The sequence below is a fragment of the Loxodonta africana genome, chromosome 24 (genome assembly GCF_030014295.1).
Source record: "Loxodonta africana isolate mLoxAfr1 chromosome 24, mLoxAfr1.hap2, whole genome shotgun sequence".
In the NCBI taxonomy this organism is placed as follows: domain Eukaryota; kingdom Metazoa; phylum Chordata; class Mammalia; order Proboscidea; family Elephantidae; genus Loxodonta; species Loxodonta africana.
The window spans coordinates 29,125,523-29,149,500 of record NC_087365.1 but is presented as its reverse complement, the minus strand read 5'-3'; the positions used below and the strand labels follow the sequence as shown (position 1 = coordinate 29,149,500).

The following is a 23,978-nucleotide window of genomic DNA, read 5'->3' as shown; positions in this document are numbered from 1 at the left end:
TTTTTTTTAAAGGAGTGAGGGAGAGGATTTAGGGTTTAATTAATCTTATTTTTTTATAAATAACAGCTTTATTGTGGCTTACTCCGCACATAACAAAAGTTACCCTATTATGTATAATTCAGTGATTTTTAGTATATTTACAGAGTCGTGCACATTGCTGTTGTTGTTAGTTGTTGTAGAGTCAGCCTCCAACTCAAGGTGACCATAGGCACATGATTGTGATCCATAGTGTTTTCCTTGCTGATTTTTGAAAGTAGATTGCCAGATCTTTCTTCCTAGTCTGTTTTAGTCTAGAAGCTCGACTGAAACCTGTTCAGCATCATAGCAACATGCAATCCTTCACTGACAGATGGGTGGTGGCAGATGGGTTGTTCGAGGAGCATTGACTAGGAATTGACTCTGGGTTTCCCACATGGCAGGTGAGAATTCTATCACCGAAATACCACTGCCCTCTGTGCCATTGTTGTTATTATTTGCCTTTGAGTTGATTCCACCTCATGGTGATTCCATGTGCAACCATTACCACTATCTAATTCCGGAACATTTTCTTCATTCAAAAAGAAACCTTATAAATATAAGTAGTCTCTTTCCATTCCCTACTCCCTCCCCCCTAGACTTTGTCAACCACTAATCTGCTTTCATTCTCTATGGATTTATCTATTCTGGGCATTCCATATAAATGGAGTCATATAATACACAGCCTTTGGTATATAGCTTCTTTCATTTAGTATAAGGTTTTCAATGTTCATCCATGTTGTAGCATGAATTAGTACTTCATTCTTTTTTTAATGGATGAATAATATTACATTATTTGGGTACTCCACATTTTGTTTATCCATTCATCAGTTGATGGACATTTGGGTTATTTCTACTTTTCAGCTATCATGAATAGTGCCACTGTGAATATTTTGTACAAGGGTTTGTGAGAACATATGTGTATGTTTCCCAGGGCTGCCATAATAGAGTACCACAAACTGTGTGGCTTAAAACAACAGACATTTATTCTCTCACAGTTTTGGAGTCTAGAAGTCTGAAATAAAGATGTTGGCAGGGTCATGCTGCTCTGAAGGCTCTAGGGGAGAATCCTTCCTTGACTCTTGCAGCTTCTGGTGGACCCAGGAGTTCCTTGGGTTGTGCCAGCATAACTCCAAACTCTGCTTCTGTCTTCACAGAGCCTTCTTTTCTGTTCCTGTTTACATCTTCTCCCCTTCTTATATCAGTCAGTGGATTTAGGTACCACCCTAAATTCAGGACAACTTGTTCTTGAGATCCTTAGCTAATTATTCTACAATGATCCTAATTCTAAATAAGATGACATTATGAGGTTCTGGGTGGACATGAATTTCGAGGTGACACTATTCTACTCACTATAATATGTTTTCAATTCTCTTGGGCAAAGATCTAGGAGTAGAATTGCTGGGTTACATGGTAACTCTATACCTAATGAGTTGAGGAACCACCAAAATGTTTTCCATAGTAGCTACACCATTTTGTATTCCACTAGCATTGTATAAGGGTTCCATACACTTGTTATTGTTTATCTTTTTGAATAAAAGACATTCTAGTGGGTGTGAAGTGGTATCTAATTGTAATTTTGAGTATCTTCATATGCTTATTGGTCAGTTTTTTTTTTTTTGGAGAAATGTCAATTCAAATTCTTTGCCCATTTTTAATTGGGGTATTTGCTTTTTAATATTTACATTGTAAGATTCCTTTATATATTCTAGATACTAGTCCCTTATCAGATATATGATTTTCAAATATTTTCTCACACGCTGTGGATTATCTTTTCACTTTCTGTATAGTGTCCTTTGAAGCACAAAAGTTTTTAATGAAGTCTAATTTATCTATTTTTTCTTTTGTTGCTTATGCTTTGGTGTCATACATAAGAATCCATTGCCTAATTAAGGTCACAAAGATTTAACCCTATATTTTCTTCTAAGAGCTTTACCCTTTTAGCTTTTACATTTAGGTCTGTGATTCATTTTGAATTGATATTTGTATACGATGTGAGGTAAGGGGTTCGATTTCATTTGTTCGAACCACAACCACAATCAGGATACAGAACAGTTCCATCAGCTCAAAAATCTTTCTTTCGCAATCCCTTTGTAGTAATACCTTGCCACTCTCCCTGGCAACCACAGATCTGTTTTCCATCACTGTAGTTTCTCTCTCTGAGAATGTTATATAAATGGAATAATACAGTATGTAGTCTCCTGAGGCTATGGAGGAAAAGGTATCTTTCCCTCTGGCAACAGGGAAAATTCAATTTAATTTTTATTTATCCTTACAATTTAAATGCCCTTTCTGTGAGCTAGATGAAAGTGCACTTGCTTTGCAGAGCCCCAATTAGTGTGTTGCAGAAGGGACCAGTGCAGCCTAATTCTCAATCAGGGTCCTAGAAAAAAGAAGTCACAGAGCCAGGATCCAACCTGTGAGTGTGGCTTCCTTTCTCCACGAGCAGGGTAACAATTTGCTATGACAAAGGGAACTTTCCAAAACAGGCTTTTGGCCTAACCTGGACTCATATCATAGGAACAAGAGTGACTCCATCTTGACCCATATATGTTCAAATTTTGCTTCTTCTAGAATGGAAATTTTTTAAAGAGACATGCTTGCCCTCATTTCTAAAAGTGTGGACTTATTTACCCTTGTTTTCAACAGATGTTACAAAAGGTACAAATTGTGATTAAGCTTAAGTGTGTATAGAAATATGCTTATAGTTAGAATAAAAAAAGTAAAAAAATAAGGTGTTGTTAAATAGAGACTTACTTAATCCAAACCCTTTCCTAAGGTTGTGTATTGCCCATTTTTTAATTAGGGTATTTGCTTTCAAGTACTGAATTGTAAGATTCCTTTATATATTCTAGATACAAGTCCCTTATCAGACACATGATTTTACACGATTTACAGTCATTTTCACTTTAATCATCCTATTTCTTCAACAAACTCTTTAGTTTTGCATTTCAACAGAGCCCACCACAATGCTGAAATCACCCAGTTAAATGCAGGTGCAGTCGTCGGGATGATCTAACCTTGCAAGAAACATGTGACTTTAGCGATCGTCCAATTCTCAGAAGACTTTCCCCTTTGACCTCCCCTCAACCATACTTGTACTTTTCCACACCTCTGTTTGGAAGTGTTTTAGCTATACTCCAGCTATATGCAGCAACGCAAGCCAACAAAGATAGCTTTAGCTGAACCACAGCTGATTGCGGTTTTTTGCCTTTTCAAACCCCAGGGAGCCGTCTATTTTACCCTATACAGTTCACTGTCTCCTAACTTGTCTGTACCCTTAATAAAACTCTTGACTTGAAACTTCAAACAGTGTCCGAGTTTTTGTGCTTGTTCACATCTAACTTTGAGGACTTCGACAATAGGATAATGACTACACAGGCAAGCGCTGGAGTTGAGGGTAAGGGCTCAACTGAGACGTTGGGAGCCTGCTTTGCTTTCCCAGTCTATTGCCCTGTTTAAGTAAAATGAGGCTGACTACAGCGGTGCGCGGGGAGCACGATACCAGGCCTACACGCCGCTCACGGATAGTTAGTTGGGTCTCTGTTACCGAGGCTAAGTCCACAGAACTCAGCTACGCTTTGGGAGAAACACTTAGGGAAAAAACTTGCTCCGGAGCCAGCTTGCTGCGCGGCTCGTACACCCCGGCCGGAAGCGCCTTCTTACGTAATCTCGCGCACCGAGGGACGCCGTCCGGAAGTCGTCTGCGAACGCTGCGGCTTAGGCTTCTCTGGTGTGTAGTGTTTGAGGCTGACGGGCCTAACGGAAACTTCGCTCGGGAACCACTACCAGTTTTATGAATAGGCATTTGAAGGAGAGAGACTGAAGCCTGTCGCCAGTGACTACCTTGCAGGTAAATTAACCGCGCAGCTCAGAAGTAGCTCTTGTGATGGCCAGTGGAAGCCGCAGGCGGAGAGGATTCTGGGAACTGTAGTGGACCGAGCGAGGTCCTCACGGGCTCTTTAGCGTCTTTTTCCACGCGATAAGGAGGGTCAGGAAAGGTTGAGCCTAGCGTAAGGGCCCGCGGTGGAGCTTGGCTGGCAGAGGAGTGGATCCGGTGGTGGGGCGGGCGCTGCGCCCTGGCGGTTCAGCGCGTAAAGGTTCTGGATGTTCCTTTTTTGGAGAAGGGGGCGCGGCTGAAGACGCGCGTTTGGGGCTAGGAAGTTGGGTAAGACACAGCCTTGAATCCTAGAGTTGCAGGGCGCTACGCAAACCTTCCGTCCCCGGGTTCTGGATGGGACGAGAGTGACCTGGAACTTCGGATTTCTTTTCTGAAGGGGGTGGGATTAGTCTGGGACAAGCAATTCCGTAATAGAGAGGGCTGCTCCAGTGGTGCATTCCCCGGGATATTTGGGCTGTGGGATAGGGTCAGCCAGGGGCACATAGACTAACATCCCCTGTTGGTGTGGGCGCAGCTACGGTTATAAAACTCCGGGGTTTTTAGATAGGGGGTGCTTACTTGGCCCTGCATTTCTGGGCCATGGTGGGAATCCAGGACTTAACGTGCATGCCAAGGTTAGTTGGTTTTTGGTAGGAGCTGGAGACATCCCAGGTGGTCATTGAGCGTGGGGTGGGGCTAGGGGAGTGGTGTTGTCTAAGGACCTGCTGTGCTTTGGTTTTTTGCTGCCCATACTCTTGTGACAAAGCTAAGGCTTTTTTTTTTTTTTTTTTTTTGGAAAGAAAGAGGAAGTCTCCTCGTTTGAAACTTGGGAATTTGCAACCTCATGTCTGGGGATAGAGAGAGACAGTCATTAACCTCTCACATTGCCTGTTTTATTCCCAGGTACACCTCACATCGCTGCCAGTTCAGAGAGGACTGTAGAGAAGGGGACTCCTGGCTCCTGACAGACCCTTTCTCTGCGGCTAACACTTACCTTTAGCATTCTGACAGTGTCTCATCTGCTGCAGATAGTGGTTGAATTTCCTTTGCTTCTCCTTGACTTTTTGTGCCCTGCGATATCCTGTTTGAGGTTCGGAGGCTTGGCCTGTTTTAAGAAGAAGGGCCTGTACAGGGAATATTACTCAGATCAGTGCTCTCATTCAGGTTACCACCATTCTTGCCCCAGCAGCATTTCTTTCTGGCAGCTGGATTTCCAGGACTGTGCCAGCTGCTGAAAACAAAAATAATAGTTGCTGTCATTTATTGGGCAGTTGTCCTTTGCCAGAGACTGTACTTTTTTATAATCACTGCGATGCTTGATTCCTTCAGCCAATTTGAAAGTTAGTAATCAAAATTCTTATTTTACAGAAGAAGTAGTAGCGCATTATAGGAGTTAATATGACTGTAACATGGCTGGCATCAGGGTTTGGAGCTTCTTCAGTTATCCACGTTCTGCTATTCTTGTTTCACGCAATGCCCCCAATCTCCATTTTTTGTTTTCCCTGCTAGAGTGTTTGGAAGAAAATCCCAGACATCACACCATTTCATAGTATGCATTTCCAACAGATAAGGACTGTTTTTTGAAAATATAACTACAATATTATTGCAGTCAACAAAATTAACATTAATTCCTTAATACCCAGTTTGTTTAGAATGTTTTCCGTTTGTCCTAAAAACATCATTTTACAGATCAATCCCTATACTTTTTCAACAGTGAAAAGCATGAGAGGTAGGAGTATCTAGAATTCAGCAAGGTGAATTCTTCTTTTCCCTTCCTTTTCTCTTGTTGCTGATCTCTGTTAATGGCTGCAACTTCCACACCTTGTCACAAACTGGAACACTGAGCCCTACTTGCATTCTTCTTCTTTCAGGTTTCCCATCCATCTGATTAGCTTTTGAGTCCTCTCAATTCTGCCTTGACGGCTGTACCCCTTTGTTCTTCCTCTCTCTTCATCTCTACTCCAATGCTAACCATATTTTTATCTCTTCTCTGCTTTTCAGTTTATCCTTCATCCTGCCTTTCAGTTGTTCCTCTGAGGTAAAAATAATTATGCCAGTCACCTACTAAACAGGGTCATTTCTTATTGTCTACCTTTCGCTGTGTCCAAACTCAGTAATTAATCGTGTTAATTACTTCCTTTTGGGTATTTCTGGGTGTTTTTTAGTTCCTTGGCTTGTAGACAATCCTTACATGGCAGCTTCTTTGCATCGTGTGTGCATCTGTGTCTCTTCTGCTTTTTTTTTTTTTTTGAATAATTTAGAAGTGATTAGGTTTAGGACTCACTCTGCTATGGGATGACCTCAACTGACTGGTTGATTCCATTACATTAGAATACCTTGGGAGGTGATTGCATTACATTATAGGTGACGTAATTACATTAGATTACATCCATAGGTATAGGGGTTAGGACCCCAACACGTTTTTGGTGGGCGGGGTCATAATTCAATCCATAACAATTACTCATTAGATTTAGAAGGAGATTTAGATCAGATGGCTTTTCTAACTTTACCAAGTCCTCCCTGCTGCTGTTTGTATGTATTTATTCTCCTGACTCCCTCTGTGATGGGTCATCCCAGTTAGTTGTGTAACTCTGCTGAAGGCCAAATTTTCTGTCAAGCAACCTCTCTATATAGTTCTGTCTCCTGACTGTCAACTGCTCCCAGTGCCTTTAGACTTTATGTTGGTAAAGACTGTGCTCTTGTAAGCACTCGTGGAACATCAGCATCCTTTCTAGTTTCCCTAATCCTGCCCACACCTTTGTAAATAGTCCCTTTACTAAACTCTGCTTAATTACCCAATTGAGTTGCAATCTTTTACCTGACTGATTCAGGGACAGTGCACTTTAAAACATCTATGTTAATGATGTTTTAAATAAATGATGTAATAGGCAGAGACCAAATAAATGATGTAATAGGCAGAGACTTCTTGAGAGAAAATGCTGACCAAGAATTTAGAGAATGTTTATGTGTTGTATCAGAATTTTTCTGTAATTCCATAGCAGTTTACAGAAGATTATGCACTTGAAATATTTGTATTTTTATAAGGAAATAGATTTGTCACAGTGGACTTGGCAAACAAAAGGGGAAAGTGACATTTATCTGGATGCACCATATAAATGATATCATTTGCCATTTCTGAGACTGTTATAATTAAATGGAATGGATAGAAGATCATGTCCATGACATGTTGTTGAGATATACATTTTTATGATGCAAGTTGTGCTTACAATGTGTGTTTTCTGCAGATCTCATATTATGCTTTATAGCCACAAAAGCTTTTCATTCCCGAAGTCTTTTATAATGTAGTGAGAGATATATTTATGTTTTGTCGTAGTGAAGCAATAATGTGATGCTTTATTAGTGAAAGAAAGAGTTTTATTGAAAGATGGAGAGATTCATAAATTGGGAGACAGAATAGCATCCAGGCAGGGTACTATGGTGTTCCAAATTACAGAACAACAGAGAGGTTTTTATTTTATTTTTTTATTATTGTACTTTAGTTGAAGGTTTACAGAACGAACTAGCTTCTTATTGAACAATTAGTACACATTGTTTTGTGACATTGGTTACCAACCCCACGACATGTCAACACTCTCCCCTCTCGACCTTGAGTTCCGTATTACTAGCTTTCCTGTCCCCTACTGCCTTCTGGTCCTTGTCCCTGGGCTGGTGTGCCCCTTTAGTCTTATTATGTTTTATGGGCCTATCTAATCTTTGGCTGAAGGGTGAACCTCAGGAGTGACTTTATTACTGAGCTAAAAGGGTGTCGAGGGGGCTGTACTCTCAGGGCTTCTCCAGTCTCTGTCAGGCCAGTAAGTCTGGTCTTTTTTTTGTGAGTTAGAATTTTGTTCTACATTTTTCTCCAGTTCTGTCTGGGACCCCCTATTTTGATCCCTGTCAGAGCAGTCAGTTGTGGTTAGCCAGGCACCATCTAGTTGTGCTAGACTCAGTCTGGTGGTAGTTGTGGTCCATCAGTAGGACAGAGAGGTTTTTATCAGGTAGAGTAAACAAAGGGCTGCATGCTCACAGGCACAAGGGGGATACATGACAAAAAGTTATTTACAAGGGGGTTGTTAAACTACCAAAACAAAAAAAAAACAAACCCAGTGCCCTTGAGTCAATTCCAACTCATAGTGACCCTATAGGGCAGAGCAGAACTGCCCCATAGAGTTTCCAAGGAGTACCTGGTGGATCTGAACTGCTGACCCTTTGGCTAGCAGCCATAGCACTTAGCCACTACAACACCAGGGTTTCCTGTTAAACTACAGTTCTTCTTAAATTATCATTTCTATTTTCTAACCTCCTGGAACATGTTGACCAAGGCATTCTTCTTGGATTAAGCCGTGCAGACACTCTCAAAAAACATCTTTTAGCATACAGTTCCTCACACAAGCTAAAATTTTGACCCTTGCTCCTTTTGAGTTAAAAGCAGTTAAGCTTTTACAAAAAGCCAAATTGTGTTTTAAGAGCAGGATAAACAGATTTTATGCCAAGCTGCAGTTTGATTCAAAATGAAGTTTAATTTTGATCTGGGGCAGCCATTTTAGCCATGCCAAGAGCCTTGGTTTTGGAGTTTGCTTACCCATCTCCCCCTTTTGGTCATGGCACTGCAGGGGGATGCAGATCACCCACAGAGGAGTTACCCATCTTCTGCAAGGATATTTTATTTTAGGATGGCTGCTGTATTTGACTGCTCTGTTATTAGAGGTAGTTGGGCACCATCTGATGTTACCTTGCAATTGCTTTAGGCCTCATGTTCAGGGTGAGTTGGTTTTCATTGGGGAGGGTGTTGCAAACAGAGCCACATTAGAGGAACAATTTAGCATTCCAAAAAGGCCTGATGCCAGAAATACATTCTCCTTAGCAAAATTAGTTTCTTCTAAATACATGATTTGTTGCATTGCTAGTTGTCTTGAGGATTGGCTGTGGCAGTGAGAAACAGTGTATAATGCATTTAACAAGTCCCATAATAACAATCATAGTGCTTAAAAGGAGTAGTCAGGCTACTAGAAAGGAGAGTGTCCCAGATCTGATGTTTTGGGGTAAGTAGTTAAAAGTATCGAAGAAGGAAGGCGTGGTCATGGGGGAATGGTATGTAAATAGGAGGACTTTTGACATAATTTAGAGACATCTTGTTCTACTTCTCCAGAGGTATTTATCCATGAACATGAAGAGGTATTAGCAATAGCATAAACTCCCCTTTGCTGAGTTAGGAGAAAATCAAGAGCTATTCTTTGATCTAAGGTAACTTTAGCAAGAGATTCTAAGCATTTTTGTTGAGTTGTCATTCCATCAGCAACATTATCAGTGGTTTGAGCTATAGTGGCAGATAGATTGTGAATAGATTGTTCTAATTGTAGCATACCAAAGGAGGGAACAAGCACTTGAAGAAATGACCAGTCCCACTGAGGCCACTGGCAACGGAATTATTTGAGAGGATAAGTTCTTTCTACTGTGTGAATATTGATGTCAAGTCATTGTTCTGTACTAAGTTGTCATTGTATACGTGGATAGCTGTGGGAACTCCAAGGGTACCTAAAGTACATTGGCCTAACATATCCCAATCATCTAAACATGACATGGCCCAAGTATAGGGGAATTTTTCAACTTTTTACTCAAATGAGCTGATCCTACACATAAAAGGGTGTATACACATGGGGCACATAACACATCTGCCCTGGTGTAAATATTAGAAGATGGAATGGACTGCCAAACCCTCTCAAGCCAGTCTGCAGTTAATGAATCATCATAAATGGATAATTCTCCAAATTCTAGGGCATCCTGGAGAAAGGCACAAACTTGGAGATTTTGACCATTTTTGATCTACTGTTGTGGAATAATATCGAACATCATTAATAAAAATTTACAAGGTGCAGAAAGAATAAAATATTCTAACCATGCATGAGTAAGATTGAAATAGGGAGCAGATGGATAGATGGACAGTTCTGGGGATAGCTGTAATTTGATGCGAATGGCCTGTTTAAGTGATTTTTCAAAATCAATAATGAAATTTAGGTGTGAATTTATAATCTGAGACTGGTACAGTAAGTGGATCATTATGGTCCTATGTAGACTGAGGGGGAGAGTGACATACCCAACATTCGGTCAGATGCTGGCACTGGCTACTGACAGTTAATTTGATGAGAGCATTTTCATTCTAAGCATCAGTGATGGTTATAATAAACAAAGAGAATGTTTATTAAAAATTCCATAATGGAGAATAGGTTAATTAGAAATTATAAGATATTATATTAGGAGATGGGAGCCCTGGTGGTACAGTGATTCTAAGCACTCAGCTGCTAATCAAAAAGTCAGCAGTTTGAATCCACCAGCTGCTGCCTGGAAACCCTATGGAGCAGTTCTGTTCTGTCCTGTAGGATTGCTATGAGTTGGAATGGACTTGACAGCACTGCGGTTTTTTTTTTTTTTTGGTTTTATACCAGGGGATGAGTCTAAATTAGCAAAATAAAACTTGTTTCAAAGGCTGTAATTGCTAAACAATGCAAAAATTTCAATACAGAGCCAGTTTACTATGTTAGGATTAAAGGTACTTGATTATTACCAAAGTCATTAAGAAATAATTCCACAAGTGTGCAAAAGCAGTCAAAACTATTAAAATACTAGCAGTTAGGAAACAGAGTTCAAACATATCAGCAGCTTGCATGTAATCTTGTTCCTCGATCTTGAAATCTGAAGACGCTGGCTTCTGGTCCCTGTGGTGTTTTCAGCCTGAGTCTCAAATCTCCGGTTGGCTGACAGGTCCAGCTGGGTGCTTTAGCTTTCTTTAACTTTCATGAATGAATACAAGGGTTAATTCCTTCTAGTTTTACTGTACAAGGGTTAGTTAAAAGAACTAGATAAGGCCCCTTCCAGTGGGATTCTAAAGTATCTTTTAGTTGATGTCTTTTCCAATAAACATAGTCTCCTGGGGTAGTATTAATTAGAAGAGAGTCAGGTTTTTGCTCCTCAAACACCTCCTTAATTTTTAAAAAGTGCTTCTTAGATTTTGCTTAGAGTTCAACAACGTTTCAGTAATTCCGGTAGTACTAAGTTAGAATCGGAGAGAATAGTCATTGGCCTTCCAGTAACTATTTCATAAGGAGTGAGTTTATGAGATCCAAAAGGAGTGCTCCTTAAGTTTAAAAGTACCAAAAGGCGAACCTTAGTGCAGGACAAACCTAAGGAATTGGAAGGCTTAGCAAGCTGAGTTTGTATTATACCTTTAGTTCTTTCTACAAGTCCAGAGGACTGGGGGGATGTTAAGGGCAATGCAGCCTCTGGTATGTGGGGAAGATTGGGTATTCTTGAATTACTCATCTAGTAAAATGGGTTCCCTGATCACTGCAAAGAATTTTTGGTGCTCCTCAAGTAGGTATTGTTTTGGAGGAGCCTCTTTCCTCCAAAAGAAGCAGTGGCACATTGGCAGGGAAAAGTCTCTACTCAATGTGAAAACCTACAGATCATTACTAAGACATATTTATAACTGTTAAAAGGTAGAAGCTGGATAAAATCTAATAGCTTTTCAAGCAGAGGTCTAGAGGGCAAAGGGTATTTTGCCCAGGTAAAGTTTTAAGATGTTTTCCAGGGTTATAGCAAGGACAAACAGAACAGTAAGAGGCCACATGCTCGGCTGCCTGAGAAAATTTTCCTCACCAGTATTCCTTTAAAATTTCAATCATCTTGTCTCTTCCTAGGTAAGTGTTCTCATGTACAGTCCTCAACATAGGGCCATGTAAAAGTTTAGGGAGAATAATTTTAAGGTCAGCCCCTAACCAGAGTTTAGTGTCAGGGCCTTGGTAACAGCCTGACTTTTTCCATGTCCCAATTTCATCTGACTGAGCTTTTTGCTGATGTCTTAAAAGCTTTTCTTCAATGGCTTAAAAAATATGTATTTCATGGGAATAGTTCTCCATAGGTTCTTCCAGAGACTGCTCTGTAAATTCCTTTGTTATAACAGGGGCAACAGTATTTGGGAAGGAACCTGTTTAGCAGCTTAATCAGCAAGGTTATTTCCTCTAATTTCTTCAGTTTGGGGCACTCACTTCAGTTGGTGTGCCTGTATTTTAATTAGAGCAGTTTCAGAAGGGAGCAACAAGGCATGTAGAAGGTCTGGTACTAAAGCCCCATTTTTAGTAGTGTTACCGGAAGAGGTTAAAAACCCTTTCTGTTTCCACACTATTCCAGAATCATGAGTAACTCTGAATGTGTATTTTGAATGTATAAAAATATTTACAGACTTCCCTTTATCAAGTTTGCACGCTCTAGTAGGAGCAGTAAGTTCAGCTTGTTGGTCTAAAGTAGCTTTGGGCAGTGGCTGGCTTTCAAAGACTTAAGTAGAAGTTGTAACAGCATAACCAGCCTGATAATAAGAGTCAGGAGTTGGTTTTAAATAAGAGCCATCTTTTACAGATAACACCTTATCAGGGTTTGTTAAAGGAGTTTACGTTAAGTCACTGTGGGGAGTCAAAAGCTGCTCAGTTAGATCTAAACACTAGTGGGAGGGACAATCACCTTTATCAGTTACAGGGAGAGAAGTGGCTAGGTTTAAAGTAGCTGCAGTATGTAGCCTAATAGTTGAAGCTGCCAGAGGAAGAACCTCATAGGAGGCAAGTCTGCTGGCAGATAAATATTGGGTTAAAGCCCAATTAAATAAAACAGACATAGCATGGTGTGTGTGTGTGTATGTGTATCTGTAAAGTTCCCTGCAATTATATCTGCAGTAGTTTCTATCAGTTTTGCAGTGGTAGCTATGGCTCTGGGGCAACAGGAGTATTGAACCACAGGGTCCAGCTGCAGACTGTAATAACCTAAAGGCCTATTTTGCCTTCCGTGTTTCTGTATAAGAACACCTAATGCATCACCAGAAACTTCAGGTACAAATAAGAAGTCCAAATGATAGTTTGGAAACCCTAGTGTAGGCATCTCAGTCAAAGCTTCTTTTAATGTAGTTATTGCCCCTGAATCTTCTGGGGTAAGATAGAATGGATCAGGCTCAGAGGTTTTCAAATATTTGTATAAAGGCTGAGCCATGAGAGAGAAGTTAGGAATCCAGGTGTGACAGTAACCACATAGTCCTAAAAATTCCCTTAATTTTTTATTTGTTTTTTTTTTTTTTTGTATGTGTGTGTGTAAAGGGAAGGCTGCAATACCTTGTTTTCTCTCGTGGTCAATATAAATGCCTTCTGCAGAGATTAAATGACCTAAGTATTTGACAGAAGGCTGAGCTAATTTTAACTTCTCTCTAGAAACTTTATGTCCACCAGCAGCTAAATGTTTTAACAAAGTGATGCTGTCTTCTAGGCACACTTGTTGAGAGGTAGAGCACATGAGCAAGTCATCAGCATATTGTAACAAGGTAGATTCGTTTAAAAATGGGAAACGTTGAAATATACATGTAAAATCTGAGAAAACTATGTTGAGGAGTTGGTAAAACTCTGGGGTGTGACAGCCCAGGTGAATTTGTTGGTTGTCCCAAGTAAAGGCAAATAAATGCCAGCTTTCAGTTTCCACAGGGATACTGAAAAATGCACTACAAAAGTCTATAACAGTACAGGATGCCATGCAGGGAGAGCATTGGAAAGGAACAAATGTGGATTAGGGACAACGGGGAATCTAGGAATGACAGTGTGGTTAATTGCATATAAGTCCTGAATAAATCTCCATTCTCTATCATGTGCATTTTTAACTGGAAGGACAGGAGTGTTGCAAGGAGTAGTGCGGGGAACGATAACCCTTTAGAAAGAGAATCCAGAATTATAGATGTTCGTGTTCCCTTTGCTTCTCATTTAAGTGGGTATTGGGGAATTTGGGGCAGGAGTTTAAATGTGTCCACTTGAATTTTAAAAAGTTCAGTGGACAAAACTTGGCCAACATCTGTGGATATTGTGGCCCATAAAATTTTGGGGATCTGAGAAATGACTTGAGAGGGGAGGGAGCTTGAACAAGCAGAGCTTTGAAAGGAGACAGTAAGGGCTTGCATATGGCAAAGAGCCTCTTCTTTTTGAATGTTATCTATCCCTAAGTTCTGGTTTTCCAGCAAAATTAGTATTTCCTGCTTTTCATCAAGTTGTAAAAGGCAGTTCCATTTAGATAAAATAATCCTGTCCTATTAAATTAACAGGGGTTATAGGGCTAAGTAAGAAAGGGTGCAAGTCTTCAATAGGGCCAAGAGATACTGGCACAGGTTGGAAGTGTACTAATGTTTGTTCTTTATTAGTAACCAGCATTATTTTTGAGGTCTTTTTACTCAGGGGCGGGGGCTTTTGTAAACATGTAGGGTTAATTGCTGATAGGGTGGATTCCGTATCAGTTAAAAATTGGCTGCATCCTCCGTTAGTGTATATAGTTGTATTTCCTTGAGGGTGTAGAGCCAGCATCGGAAAAGTCCCTTTATTGACCCAGGAGCTGCTTCATTCTGAATCAGGGGGTAGAAAGTTGGTTGGGGTAGAAAACATTCATTTTCCAATGGCCAGGTTCTTTACAATAGTGGCAGAGACCAGTTTAAGTCCTTTGGAGGGTTCGAAATTTCTGGATAGGCCCTTGTAGCTGCTGTAATTGAAGGGCCATTAGTTTGTTAGCCTTAGCAGTCTGCTTTGTTTCTGAAGTCTGGGTTAAAAGCTCATGAGCCAAGCTAGTCAGTTCAGCAGTGGGAGCAACCTTCCGATCTAAATGCTGTCTTTTAACTAAAGTTTAAATTTCAAGCTCGATACCAGATATAAATGTTTCATTAAAGGTCCCTGCAGTTCTTTTGTCTTAAGCATCTATGCCAGAATGTTCCAGAAACTTCTGGAATAATTGGGTATGATAATCATATACACTTTCATCCTTATTTCACATGTAAGAATGGATTTTTGTTCAATCAGTTATTGGGGGAAAGGCCTTAGTGATTGCTTTATGTAATTTTTGGCTCCTATCTCAGGCTTCTGCAAGGAGGGTTTCACCTCTTTTGCTTGTATCCAAGGCTAAACTAGTTTGGGAATCTTGCCATTTAGCACACTCTAACCATAATTTTGGCTTCCCCAGGGCCAACTAACACATGGACTAATTGATACAAATCAGGCAACCTGGGCTGATAAGCTTCAATGAGGACTTTAAAGTCTGTAGCAAACTTGTCAAGATCCTCATGTAATTTTGGAAAATCTTTAACAGTGCCACATAGTTCTGTATGAGTCCAAGGAGTAAACGAAATGATAGGACTCTTGGGATTTTCTCTGGTACCCAGTCCAGCGGGGTGAATCTCAAAAGGCATTTCAGGAATGCGCTTTGGACACTCTGGCTTTGGACTCTTTGGCCTTGAATCTCTAGTAGATTCTTCAAGGAAGAAGGTAAGTTCAGGCAGAGTGTTTCCAGAAGGATAAGAAGGTAGCAGAGAAGCAGCTGCCAGCAGAGGAGCAAAAGTACCAGCGGGGGCGGGGGTGGTGGAGGGGACGGGGGGGTGGTGGAGGGGGCGGGGGTGGCGTAAGCAGAGCAGAGCTCTGACTTTGTAGTTCCGGATTTTGTTTAGTTAGTTCGGAAACTATATTCTGCAATTCTTTTTCCTGTTCAGTCACTTTAGAAGCAGTATGTTGCAGAGAGGTTATTTTGCTATTTTGACGCATTTTAGAGGCCTCAAAAAACAAACTAGAATAAATATCCCATTGTAACTCCTTAATCCAGGATCCCTTTTGTTCTGATGTACTGCACAGAAAAATTAATTTAGAAAGATCACAGGTTCCCCAAGTAGCCACTGACTGGAGCTGCCTTTGGCTAGGTTGTGCCAAGGAGAAAGAAACAAACATGTAGAAGAACCATAATGCTGGCTCATGTAATGAGTGGAAGTCTCTGAAGGAGGCTCAGTATCGCTGTTAGATTTGGCGTTCCAATCTTCCCAAAGGCAGCATAAAGCTAACTTGGGAAACTCTTCAAACAGGAGGTCAGAGATTCCAGCTTCTCAGAACCGGATAATATCTCTAAGGTTCTGAGTTCCTTAGGCAACAACTGTATGAAACCTAAAAACCAAAAAAAGTTAGGTTCCATTTAATAAAAAAAAAAAAAAAAAAAGAAAGAGACAAATCCTATAATAAAACTCAGGAAGCTTCTGCACAAAGAGAATGGAGGCTCGAGTCCAAGAGGTATTTCCCTTTCTGCAACTTTCGATTCTACCGTGGAAGTGGAGGGTCCAAAAATGACCCAGCTGGTTACTTCTGGCCCAAATTCCTGCATCCTGGAAGTTGCAGAGGCAAATTCACCTTTGGGTCCCTTCCTGGTCACCAAGAAATGTCATAGTGAAGTACTAGTCGGATACTCTGTTGGAAGTGAAAGCAAAGAGTTATATTGAAAGATAAGAGATTTGTGAATTGGGAGACAGAATAGCATCCAGGATACTATAGGGGTCCAAATTGCGTCAGTGAGGTTTTTATCAGGTGGAGTAAACAAAGGGCTATGTGCTCACGGGCACAAGGGGGTACATGACAAAAAGTTACAAGAGGGTTGTTTATCTACAGTTCTTCTTAACATCATCCTTTCTATTTTCTAACCTCCTGGAACATGTTGACTGAGGTGTTCTTCTTGGATTAAGCCGTGCAGACACTCTCGACAAACACCTTTTAGTAAACAATGCCTCACGTGAGCTAAAATCTTGATCCTTGCTCCTTTTGGGTTACAAGCAGTTAAACTCTTACAAGAAACTGAATTGTCTTTTCAGAGCAGTAGAAACAGATTTTAGGCCAGGCTGGAGTTTGATTGAAAATGGAGTTAATTTTGATCTGGGGCAGCTATTTTAGTCATGCCAAGTGCCTTGGTTTTGGGCTTGCTTCCTCAGTTTGAATGAAAATAAGATACTTGATTTATCTGAGAAATAGCAATAAATAGATAAAAGTTTTTCCCTTAGGCTTACCTATTTTATGAATATTTAACTCTTTGAATCCTATTTTCTTTCAACGTTTTCTATGACACTTTCATGCAAACAGAAAATTGAAGAGTATATTACACTGAATGTCCGTATATCCACCTATATGGTTGGTTAGATATGTGGTGAAGTAAATAGGGTGACGTGTTAATAATTGGTCATAGTTGAACAAGAAGATTTTCTTAAATAAAAGTTTTGTGAAATATGAGTTTATTAGAAAAAGAATCCCCCATGCATCTGTCACCTTTTTTTCAACAGCATAGACAGTGACTATACATGTGGACCTCACCAGATGAAATAACACAGGAATCAAATCTACTACATCTGTGAAAAGAGACGATGGAAAAGCTCAATATCATCAGTCAGAACAAGGCGAGGGGGAGACTGCATCCTCCTCCTCCTCCTCCTCCTCCATCTCCATCTCTTCCCTTCCCTTCTCTCTGCCTCTTTGCATTTGACCAGAACCCCCCTTTGCCTGAAATGTTTCATCTTGCCTCCATAGATGGACAGATTTCATCTTATGCTCTAAATATTAGCTTCTTTTCACTTCTTTGCTGTTGTTGTTAGGTGACTTCGCGTCAGTTCTGACTCCTAGTGACCCCGTGCACAAAGAAGCAAAATACTGCCTGGTCCTGCGCCATCCTCACGATCATTGTTATGCTTCAGCCCGTTATTGTGGCTGGCGTTTCAATCCATCTCATTGAGGGTCTTCCTTTTTTTTTCTGACCCTGTACTTTACCAAGCATTATGTCCTTCTCCAGGGACTGATGCCTCTGAATAACATGTCCAAAGTATGTGCAATGAAGTCTCGCCATCCTTGCTTCTAAGGAGCATTCTGGCTGTACGTCTTCCAAGACAGATTTGTTTGTTCTGGCAGTCCATGGTATATTCGATATTCTTTGCCAACACCATAATTCAAAGGCATCAATTCTTCAATCTTCCTTATTCATTTCCCAGCTTTTACATGCATATGAGGCGATTGAAAACACCGTGGCTTGAGTCAGGCGCACGTGACATCCTTGCTTTTTAACACTTAAAAGAGGTCTTTTGCGTCAGATTTGCCAAGTGCAATGCGTTATTTGATTTCTTGACCACTGCTTCTATGGGTGTTGATTGTGGATCCAAGTAAAATGAAATCCTTGACAACTTCAATCTTTTCTCCATTTATCGTGATGTGGCTTATTGGTCCAGTTGTGAGGGTATTGTTTTCTTTATGTTGAGGACTGATGCATACTGAAGGATGTGGTCTTTGATCTTCATTGAATCATTCCTAATAGTGTCTATTCTGTATGTGCTGAGTTAGGTTTTTCTTGATAAGTGTTCCTGATGGTATGGCAAGTGTAGGAACTGTGTTCTTTATGTTTTGTGTCCTGGACATGGTCACAGATGCTAGGACATTGAAGTGTCAGGTAATATTGTGGACTGTGGCTGGATAAGAATGGGTTCGTGGGTTTGGGACCTTATTACAGCATGTTTTAATGTTCATCAAATATCTTGGCATCCCTCTTGTGTGGCCTCTCCCTATAAGGATACTTTCCTACCCTGTTGAACTCAAGACCATGTAACTTGTTTTGCCAATGAGCTATGGGCAAAAGTGTCACTGGGTAAAATATTTAAGAGTCTGTGTGTGGTGCAATGAGTTCCTTTATGTGGCCTTTTGCTTTGGTTCTCCAGAAAAATAACTTGAAAGATTTTCCCCCTAAACCCTGAAGAGTTGTTACCTTTGCCCTAGTTCTTTGGAGAAGCAACTTGGTGGGGGGGACTCCCCACTAATTTTCTACCCCAGGGCCTTTGTTACTTTTGCCTAGAGGATTCCCTGGATTGATTGACATTTCCTGGGTAAGCTGTAAAACGCTTGATGGTTTAATACTTTCGTCTGGCCTGGGCTGGTAATTAACAAGACCTGAGTTGATTGACATCTCAAGGGTAATTGAGGATTAGTTGAACTCTGATCTGCTGATGGTGGCACTGCCTTGTAACTGATGAGGATCTAGATGTATAAGTGGCTGAAAAGCAGAGGTTTCTGAGGCCTCCTGGTAGAGAGAGAGATGCTGGCAGAGAAGCAGAGTCATGTAGGAGCTGAGTGGTCCTGAAGCTACAATACTGGCTATGACCTGGGCCAGTTAGAGACAGAGAAGCCAGAGGGTGGAGTCATGCAATGCTTAGAAATCTCACTGTCACTTTTGTTCACATGCATTGCTCGAGGCAAGTCACAAGGTCAAGTCCAATGTCAGGGGCAGTATAATCCTTTTATGGAGAAGCAGATAGTAGGGGAAAATAATAAAATCTGCCACAAAGGCCTATTTTATCCTAATCGCTAGGATTAGCAAAATGAGACGCATTTCTTCTTACAAGAAGTTCGCATTCTAGTAAAAACAGTAATTTATTATAGAAAAATTACAGTGTGGTTTGAATAAGGTGACATGTATAGGTTGGACAGATGAGGGAATAAGCAGCTTTGCCTACAGTGTTGGGGGATGAGTCACGAGAGCATCTTTGGGTACCCCAGCTAGCCTTAAATGGGCACTAGGCAGCAGTAAGGAGTCCCTGGGTCGTGCAAACAGTTAAACTCTTGACTACTAGCTAAAAGGTTGGCAGTTCAAACCCACCTAGAGTTGCCTCAGAAGAAAGGCCTGGCAATCTGCTTCCAAAAGGTCACAGCCTTTAAAACCTTATGGAGCAGTTCTACTCTGCACACATAAGGTCACCATGAGTTGGAATCAGCTCAGTGGCAGATAACAGCAGCAAGGCAACAGTAGGACTGTAGTCATGTGGTCTAAGAGCCTGGCCAGGGTGTCAGAGGAACTTCTAAAGCTGGCATTGTTCCCAACACCACCTGCCTCCTCTGGACCACATGAGTGGAGGACTTTGGCTGATAGGGTCATGTGGCATACACACACAGAAATAGAAGGTAGGGTGTTATCTTTGTAGAAGTCACTGTGAGATCTGGAGGGACTTGGTTCAGTCCCCCAAACTCCTCAGAGTTATAGGGACGTAGGGAATTGAGCAGAGCTGGAACCTTGGGCTAGGGGAGTCAGAAGCTGACTGCTTCATGCCCTAATTGGTCTGGAGGGAGATGCTAGAGGCTCTTTCTCCACAGGCATTAGGCTGTATTCTGTCTTCCCTTGACTCATGTAGCAGAAACTGATCTGGGACATGGAGCTTGAATCTGAGATGTGGGGACAAGAGGGGCACAGTACATTTTGACAGGTAAGGGAGTGTATCAGGGAACAGACTTGAGGGCTTATAGGCAGAAATGAATAAAGGTAGGAAAATCCAGAGAACCTGAGTAGACTGAGACTCTGTGATTGGTGAATGAGGAGGGTGTGAGAGGACAGGATCCCTGCTGAAGAGGCATGGGTTTAGAGCACACAGGAAAGGACCCAGCAGCATCGAGTTGCTTCTCCATCCCACAGGTCCTGGATACATGGAGACAAGAGGGGCTTTCGTAATTGAGGTTTGAAGAAGCCACCCCAGGCAGCAGAAATCCATCTTAAGATGAAATGACTTCTAAGCTGGCCCTGTGGCAGAATGTCAAGGCAGTCAGTGGACTGACTCTGGGGCTATTACGTTGCCTGATCCTTCTGCCTGGGGAGAGCAGGACTGGGAGAAGATTTTGGCTTCAGAGAACGTGGGAGATATGGAGACCATGAAGAAATTGACTCAAGGACATACGGCAAAAGGTGAGCATTGTTGAGGGTCTGGAGAGGTAAAGAGGGGTACCAAGGCTCCAGGTTCAGGTGAGAATGCTTCAGGGGCCACAGCTGGTAAAGTAGCTACTTCCTTCCATCCCATGGCTCGGAAGAGTTACTCTGGGAGCATTATGGGAGATTTGCTCTCTCACAGCTTTTCTTTCTTCCCTTAGGTTTGTCTTCTAAGGATACTGATTGGCCCCAAGAGAAGAAGAAGCCCAAAATACTAGTAAGTTGCAATTACATAATTTTTCTGAAATGCTGGCTCATTCCCCAGAGATTAGACATATGTTCTGTCTTGAAAAGGGAGAAGGGTAATCAGCATTTAGGGGTTTCATACCTTCCTGTCAGGTACCATGTTAGGTATTTTAGAATGGTTTCTGGTTTTTATTTTTCTTGTTGGAAAATATACTATAGATTAATATTAAGAGTCCAGGAAACTCTAAGACATAAGGAATATTTTTGAAAAACTAGATTATTAAAATTTTTTAGTGTACTGTGAAATTTCACTACACATCCACGTACATACTATCTAATGATACCATCTTGGGTACTGGACAACTTTTTACTTTACAATTATTGAACTTTTTAAACATACGGAAATAGAGAGCATAGTAAAAATAGATTCCCAGGTACCATCATGTAGCTTTAACAATCATCTGTAACGGCCCTTCTTATTTAGAGGAATATGACATTGTGTCAAAAAATCTCAAATGTAAAATATCAAAATACCCACTTTTCACCTTCTCTGTTCAGTTCTGACACCAGCTGCCCACACAGCACTTCTTTCTCTGACCCTAGCCACCTGGAGCGAGGTCACTTCTCACAAGTGAGAAGCATACTGTTCTTCAGACTGCCGAATAGGCAGATTCTAGCTGCAAGTTTGATGGTCCACGCCACACCCTCACTTCTGATCTCCTGCTACAAATTTAGGGTGTCCTTTATGTCTCTGGGATGCCAGTCACAAGCTTGGGAGTCTCCTCTGGGCTGCTTTACTCCTGACCTATTGCGTCCCACTACTCCTTAGGGAAGCAGAGATGTCTCTTTGAGGACTAAGGTGCACCTGACCCAAGCCATGATATTTTTAATTGCCTCATGTGCGTGTGAGAGTGGGACAATGTATAAAGAAGGCTGAAGGAGAATTGACGCCCTTGAATTATGGTGTTGGCAAAGAGTATTGACTATACCATGGACTGCCAGAAGAATGAACAGGTCTGTCTAGGCAAAAGTAGAGCCAGAGTGCTGCTTAGAAGCGAGGGTGGTGAGACTTAATATTTCATGTACTATGGACATGTTATTGGCAGGGACCAGACCATGGAGAAGGACATCATACCTGGTAAGGCAGAGGGTCAGCGAAAAAAAGGAAGACCCTCAATGAGATGGATTGACACAGTGATTGCAACAATGGGCTGAAACATAGCAGTGATTATGAGGATGGTGCAGGACCAGACAGTTGTTTTGTTCGGTTGTATGCAGGGTCGTTATGGCTCAGAAACGACTCAGCAGCACCTAGAGTGACTCACAAAACACAGAAGAAGTGCTATATTTACCATTGCAGCTTTATTATAGCAAAAAAGGATATAAAGAAATTGGTAGCGCTAGGTCTGGGAGGGTTCCCTGTGCCGAGCTTCCACGTCCCAAGAAGCAATGTGCTGCCGTCCTACGTGCGTTGTTCTCTTGCATGGAGTTTCTGTCTAGAGCTTTTGCTGACTTCATTACGTAGTCATGACTGATTGGATCAACTCCCCCTCTCCCCTTAGGCCGCCTGGGCTTTGAAAGAAGTGATGTGATTCGTCACCAATCTTGATGTGCGTCTTTATTTATGTAATGATCTGTGAACTGAAGAGCTAGCAGAAAAGCCCGTACTTTATGCAGTTACTTACAGTTAAAGTACCACGGCAACGGAAATCGAACCATTTTGTTTGAGGTCTGGGGTTATTTAACTAAAGCATGGAACTGAAATGTGTGCGTATTGGAACTGTGCAAAGAGAAGAGTTCCTGTATTTAAAGTGGGTGAATTATAAAGCAAATTAATTTTAAATTTTATCTGGATTAAAGTGTTTGTAGGAGACCTGGTGGCGCAGCAACCAAGCGCTTGGCTGCTAACCAGAAGTTCAGTGGTTTGAGGCACCAGCCATTCTGTGGGAGAAAGCTGTGGCGATCTGCTTCTGGAAAGATTACAGCTTTAGAAATCCTATGGGACAGTTCTGCTGTGTCCTCTGGGATCATTATCAGTCAAAATCATCTAAATGGAAATGGGTTAAAGTGTTTGTTTTTGTTTCTAAAGGTTAAGTTATCTGTAAATCACCTTTTTCTGGAATATTACTGCCATTCTCTTGCCAGCTGTTTTGCATAGATGAAGTATGCTACTGTATATGATGAATGAAGTGTTGGGGACTTTATTAGAAAAGGTCATTAAAATACATAAACAAAGATAGTGAATTTACAGATGCCATTTAGTCACCTGAACTCTTCAGAAATGCTCGTTCCAGACCCCATCTGTTTGCAAACCACTTTTCTCTGTAGTTGAAGTTTCCATCCATCTTCTCCTTTAAATCTTCACCATCCCTTAATGCCCAGCAGAAGCCCCACCTCCATGATGACTTTTATTCTTTTCTAGCCCATTGTTTTATGCTCTCATCTTTGAATTCCTCCGTTATGAACTCCCAAAGTCACTCTCTTGAACACTGCTTAATGCTTTGAAATTGATTCACAGATCATTTCTCCAGTGAAGTCATACGTGTGTAAGGGCCAGTGTAAAAATGGCATGGGGGAGGTGTCTCACCTCCTCTTTCTTCACAAGGGGGATGGAGAATCAAGATCAACAGCCCAAGGCTGATTTCTCTGAGATGGAGATCAGACATGCCTCCCGTCTCTGCCGTCTTTACCAATTCTGACACCAACCATCCCTTCCATGGCACTCTCTACCTCCCTGCTGGGTTTGATAAGCCATGGCAGTGGCGACTCAGAACCCACAGACGGTACTCACGATTATGGGACTTATTAGGGAGGTAACAGGTTACAGTTCAGGCTCATGAACACTCAAAATACGGTTCTTCTAGCAGGACAGCCTGTTCCCAGCTGTGCTCGAAGGCACGCCTCTCCCTGGTCCTTGGCCTCCGCCTAAAGGTTTTGTGGGCCAGGAAGCTCAACAGTGTCTCCTGCTACTGGGTCTCACTGTCTTCCGTGTTATACCTCTCTCCCTCTCTCGATCTCCTGGTTCCAGGAGCTTCTCAGCACAGGAATCCAGGGTCCAAAGGATGTGCTCTCCGTTTCTGGCTGTTCTTACTTGGTAGTGGTTGGAAAATCTCTTTCCTGCCTCTCAGGTGGCTCATTTCAACCTCAGCAAGATGGCAAAACTGACCAATCCCTTTGGTGGGCTACAGTTGCCCTATCACATGGTCCCTCCCAATCACTTGGGTGGGAGTTACAAGACCATGGCTAGAAAGGCCACACTAAAGTGATCTTATACCGCAGCAGGGATATGTTTTACGCATCATTTGTG

At 41.6% G+C, this 23,978-nt stretch overlaps 1 protein-coding gene across 5 annotated transcripts in view; it reads left to right on the top strand.

Annotated features, from left to right (window-relative positions):
- The first annotated feature begins 3,689 nt into the window (after positions 1-3,689).
- LOC100674909 (zinc finger protein 343-like) overlaps positions 3,690-23,978 on the top strand; it is a 56,289-nt gene continuing 36,000 nt past the window's right edge. For 3 of the 5 annotated variants that reach the window (XM_064275886.1, XM_064275887.1, XM_023550106.2), the window contains exons 1-3: positions 3,690-3,868; positions 20,198-20,464; positions 20,647-20,702. In XM_064275886.1, coding sequence (XP_064131956.1) covers positions 20,422-20,464; positions 20,647-20,702 — 99 coding nt within the window. In that variant the 5' untranslated portion in view covers positions 3,690-3,868; positions 20,198-20,421. The remainder of the gene's footprint in view (positions 3,869-20,197; positions 20,465-20,646; positions 20,703-23,978) is intronic. The other 2 variants (XM_064275888.1, XM_064275889.1) reach the window with 1 other exon arrangement.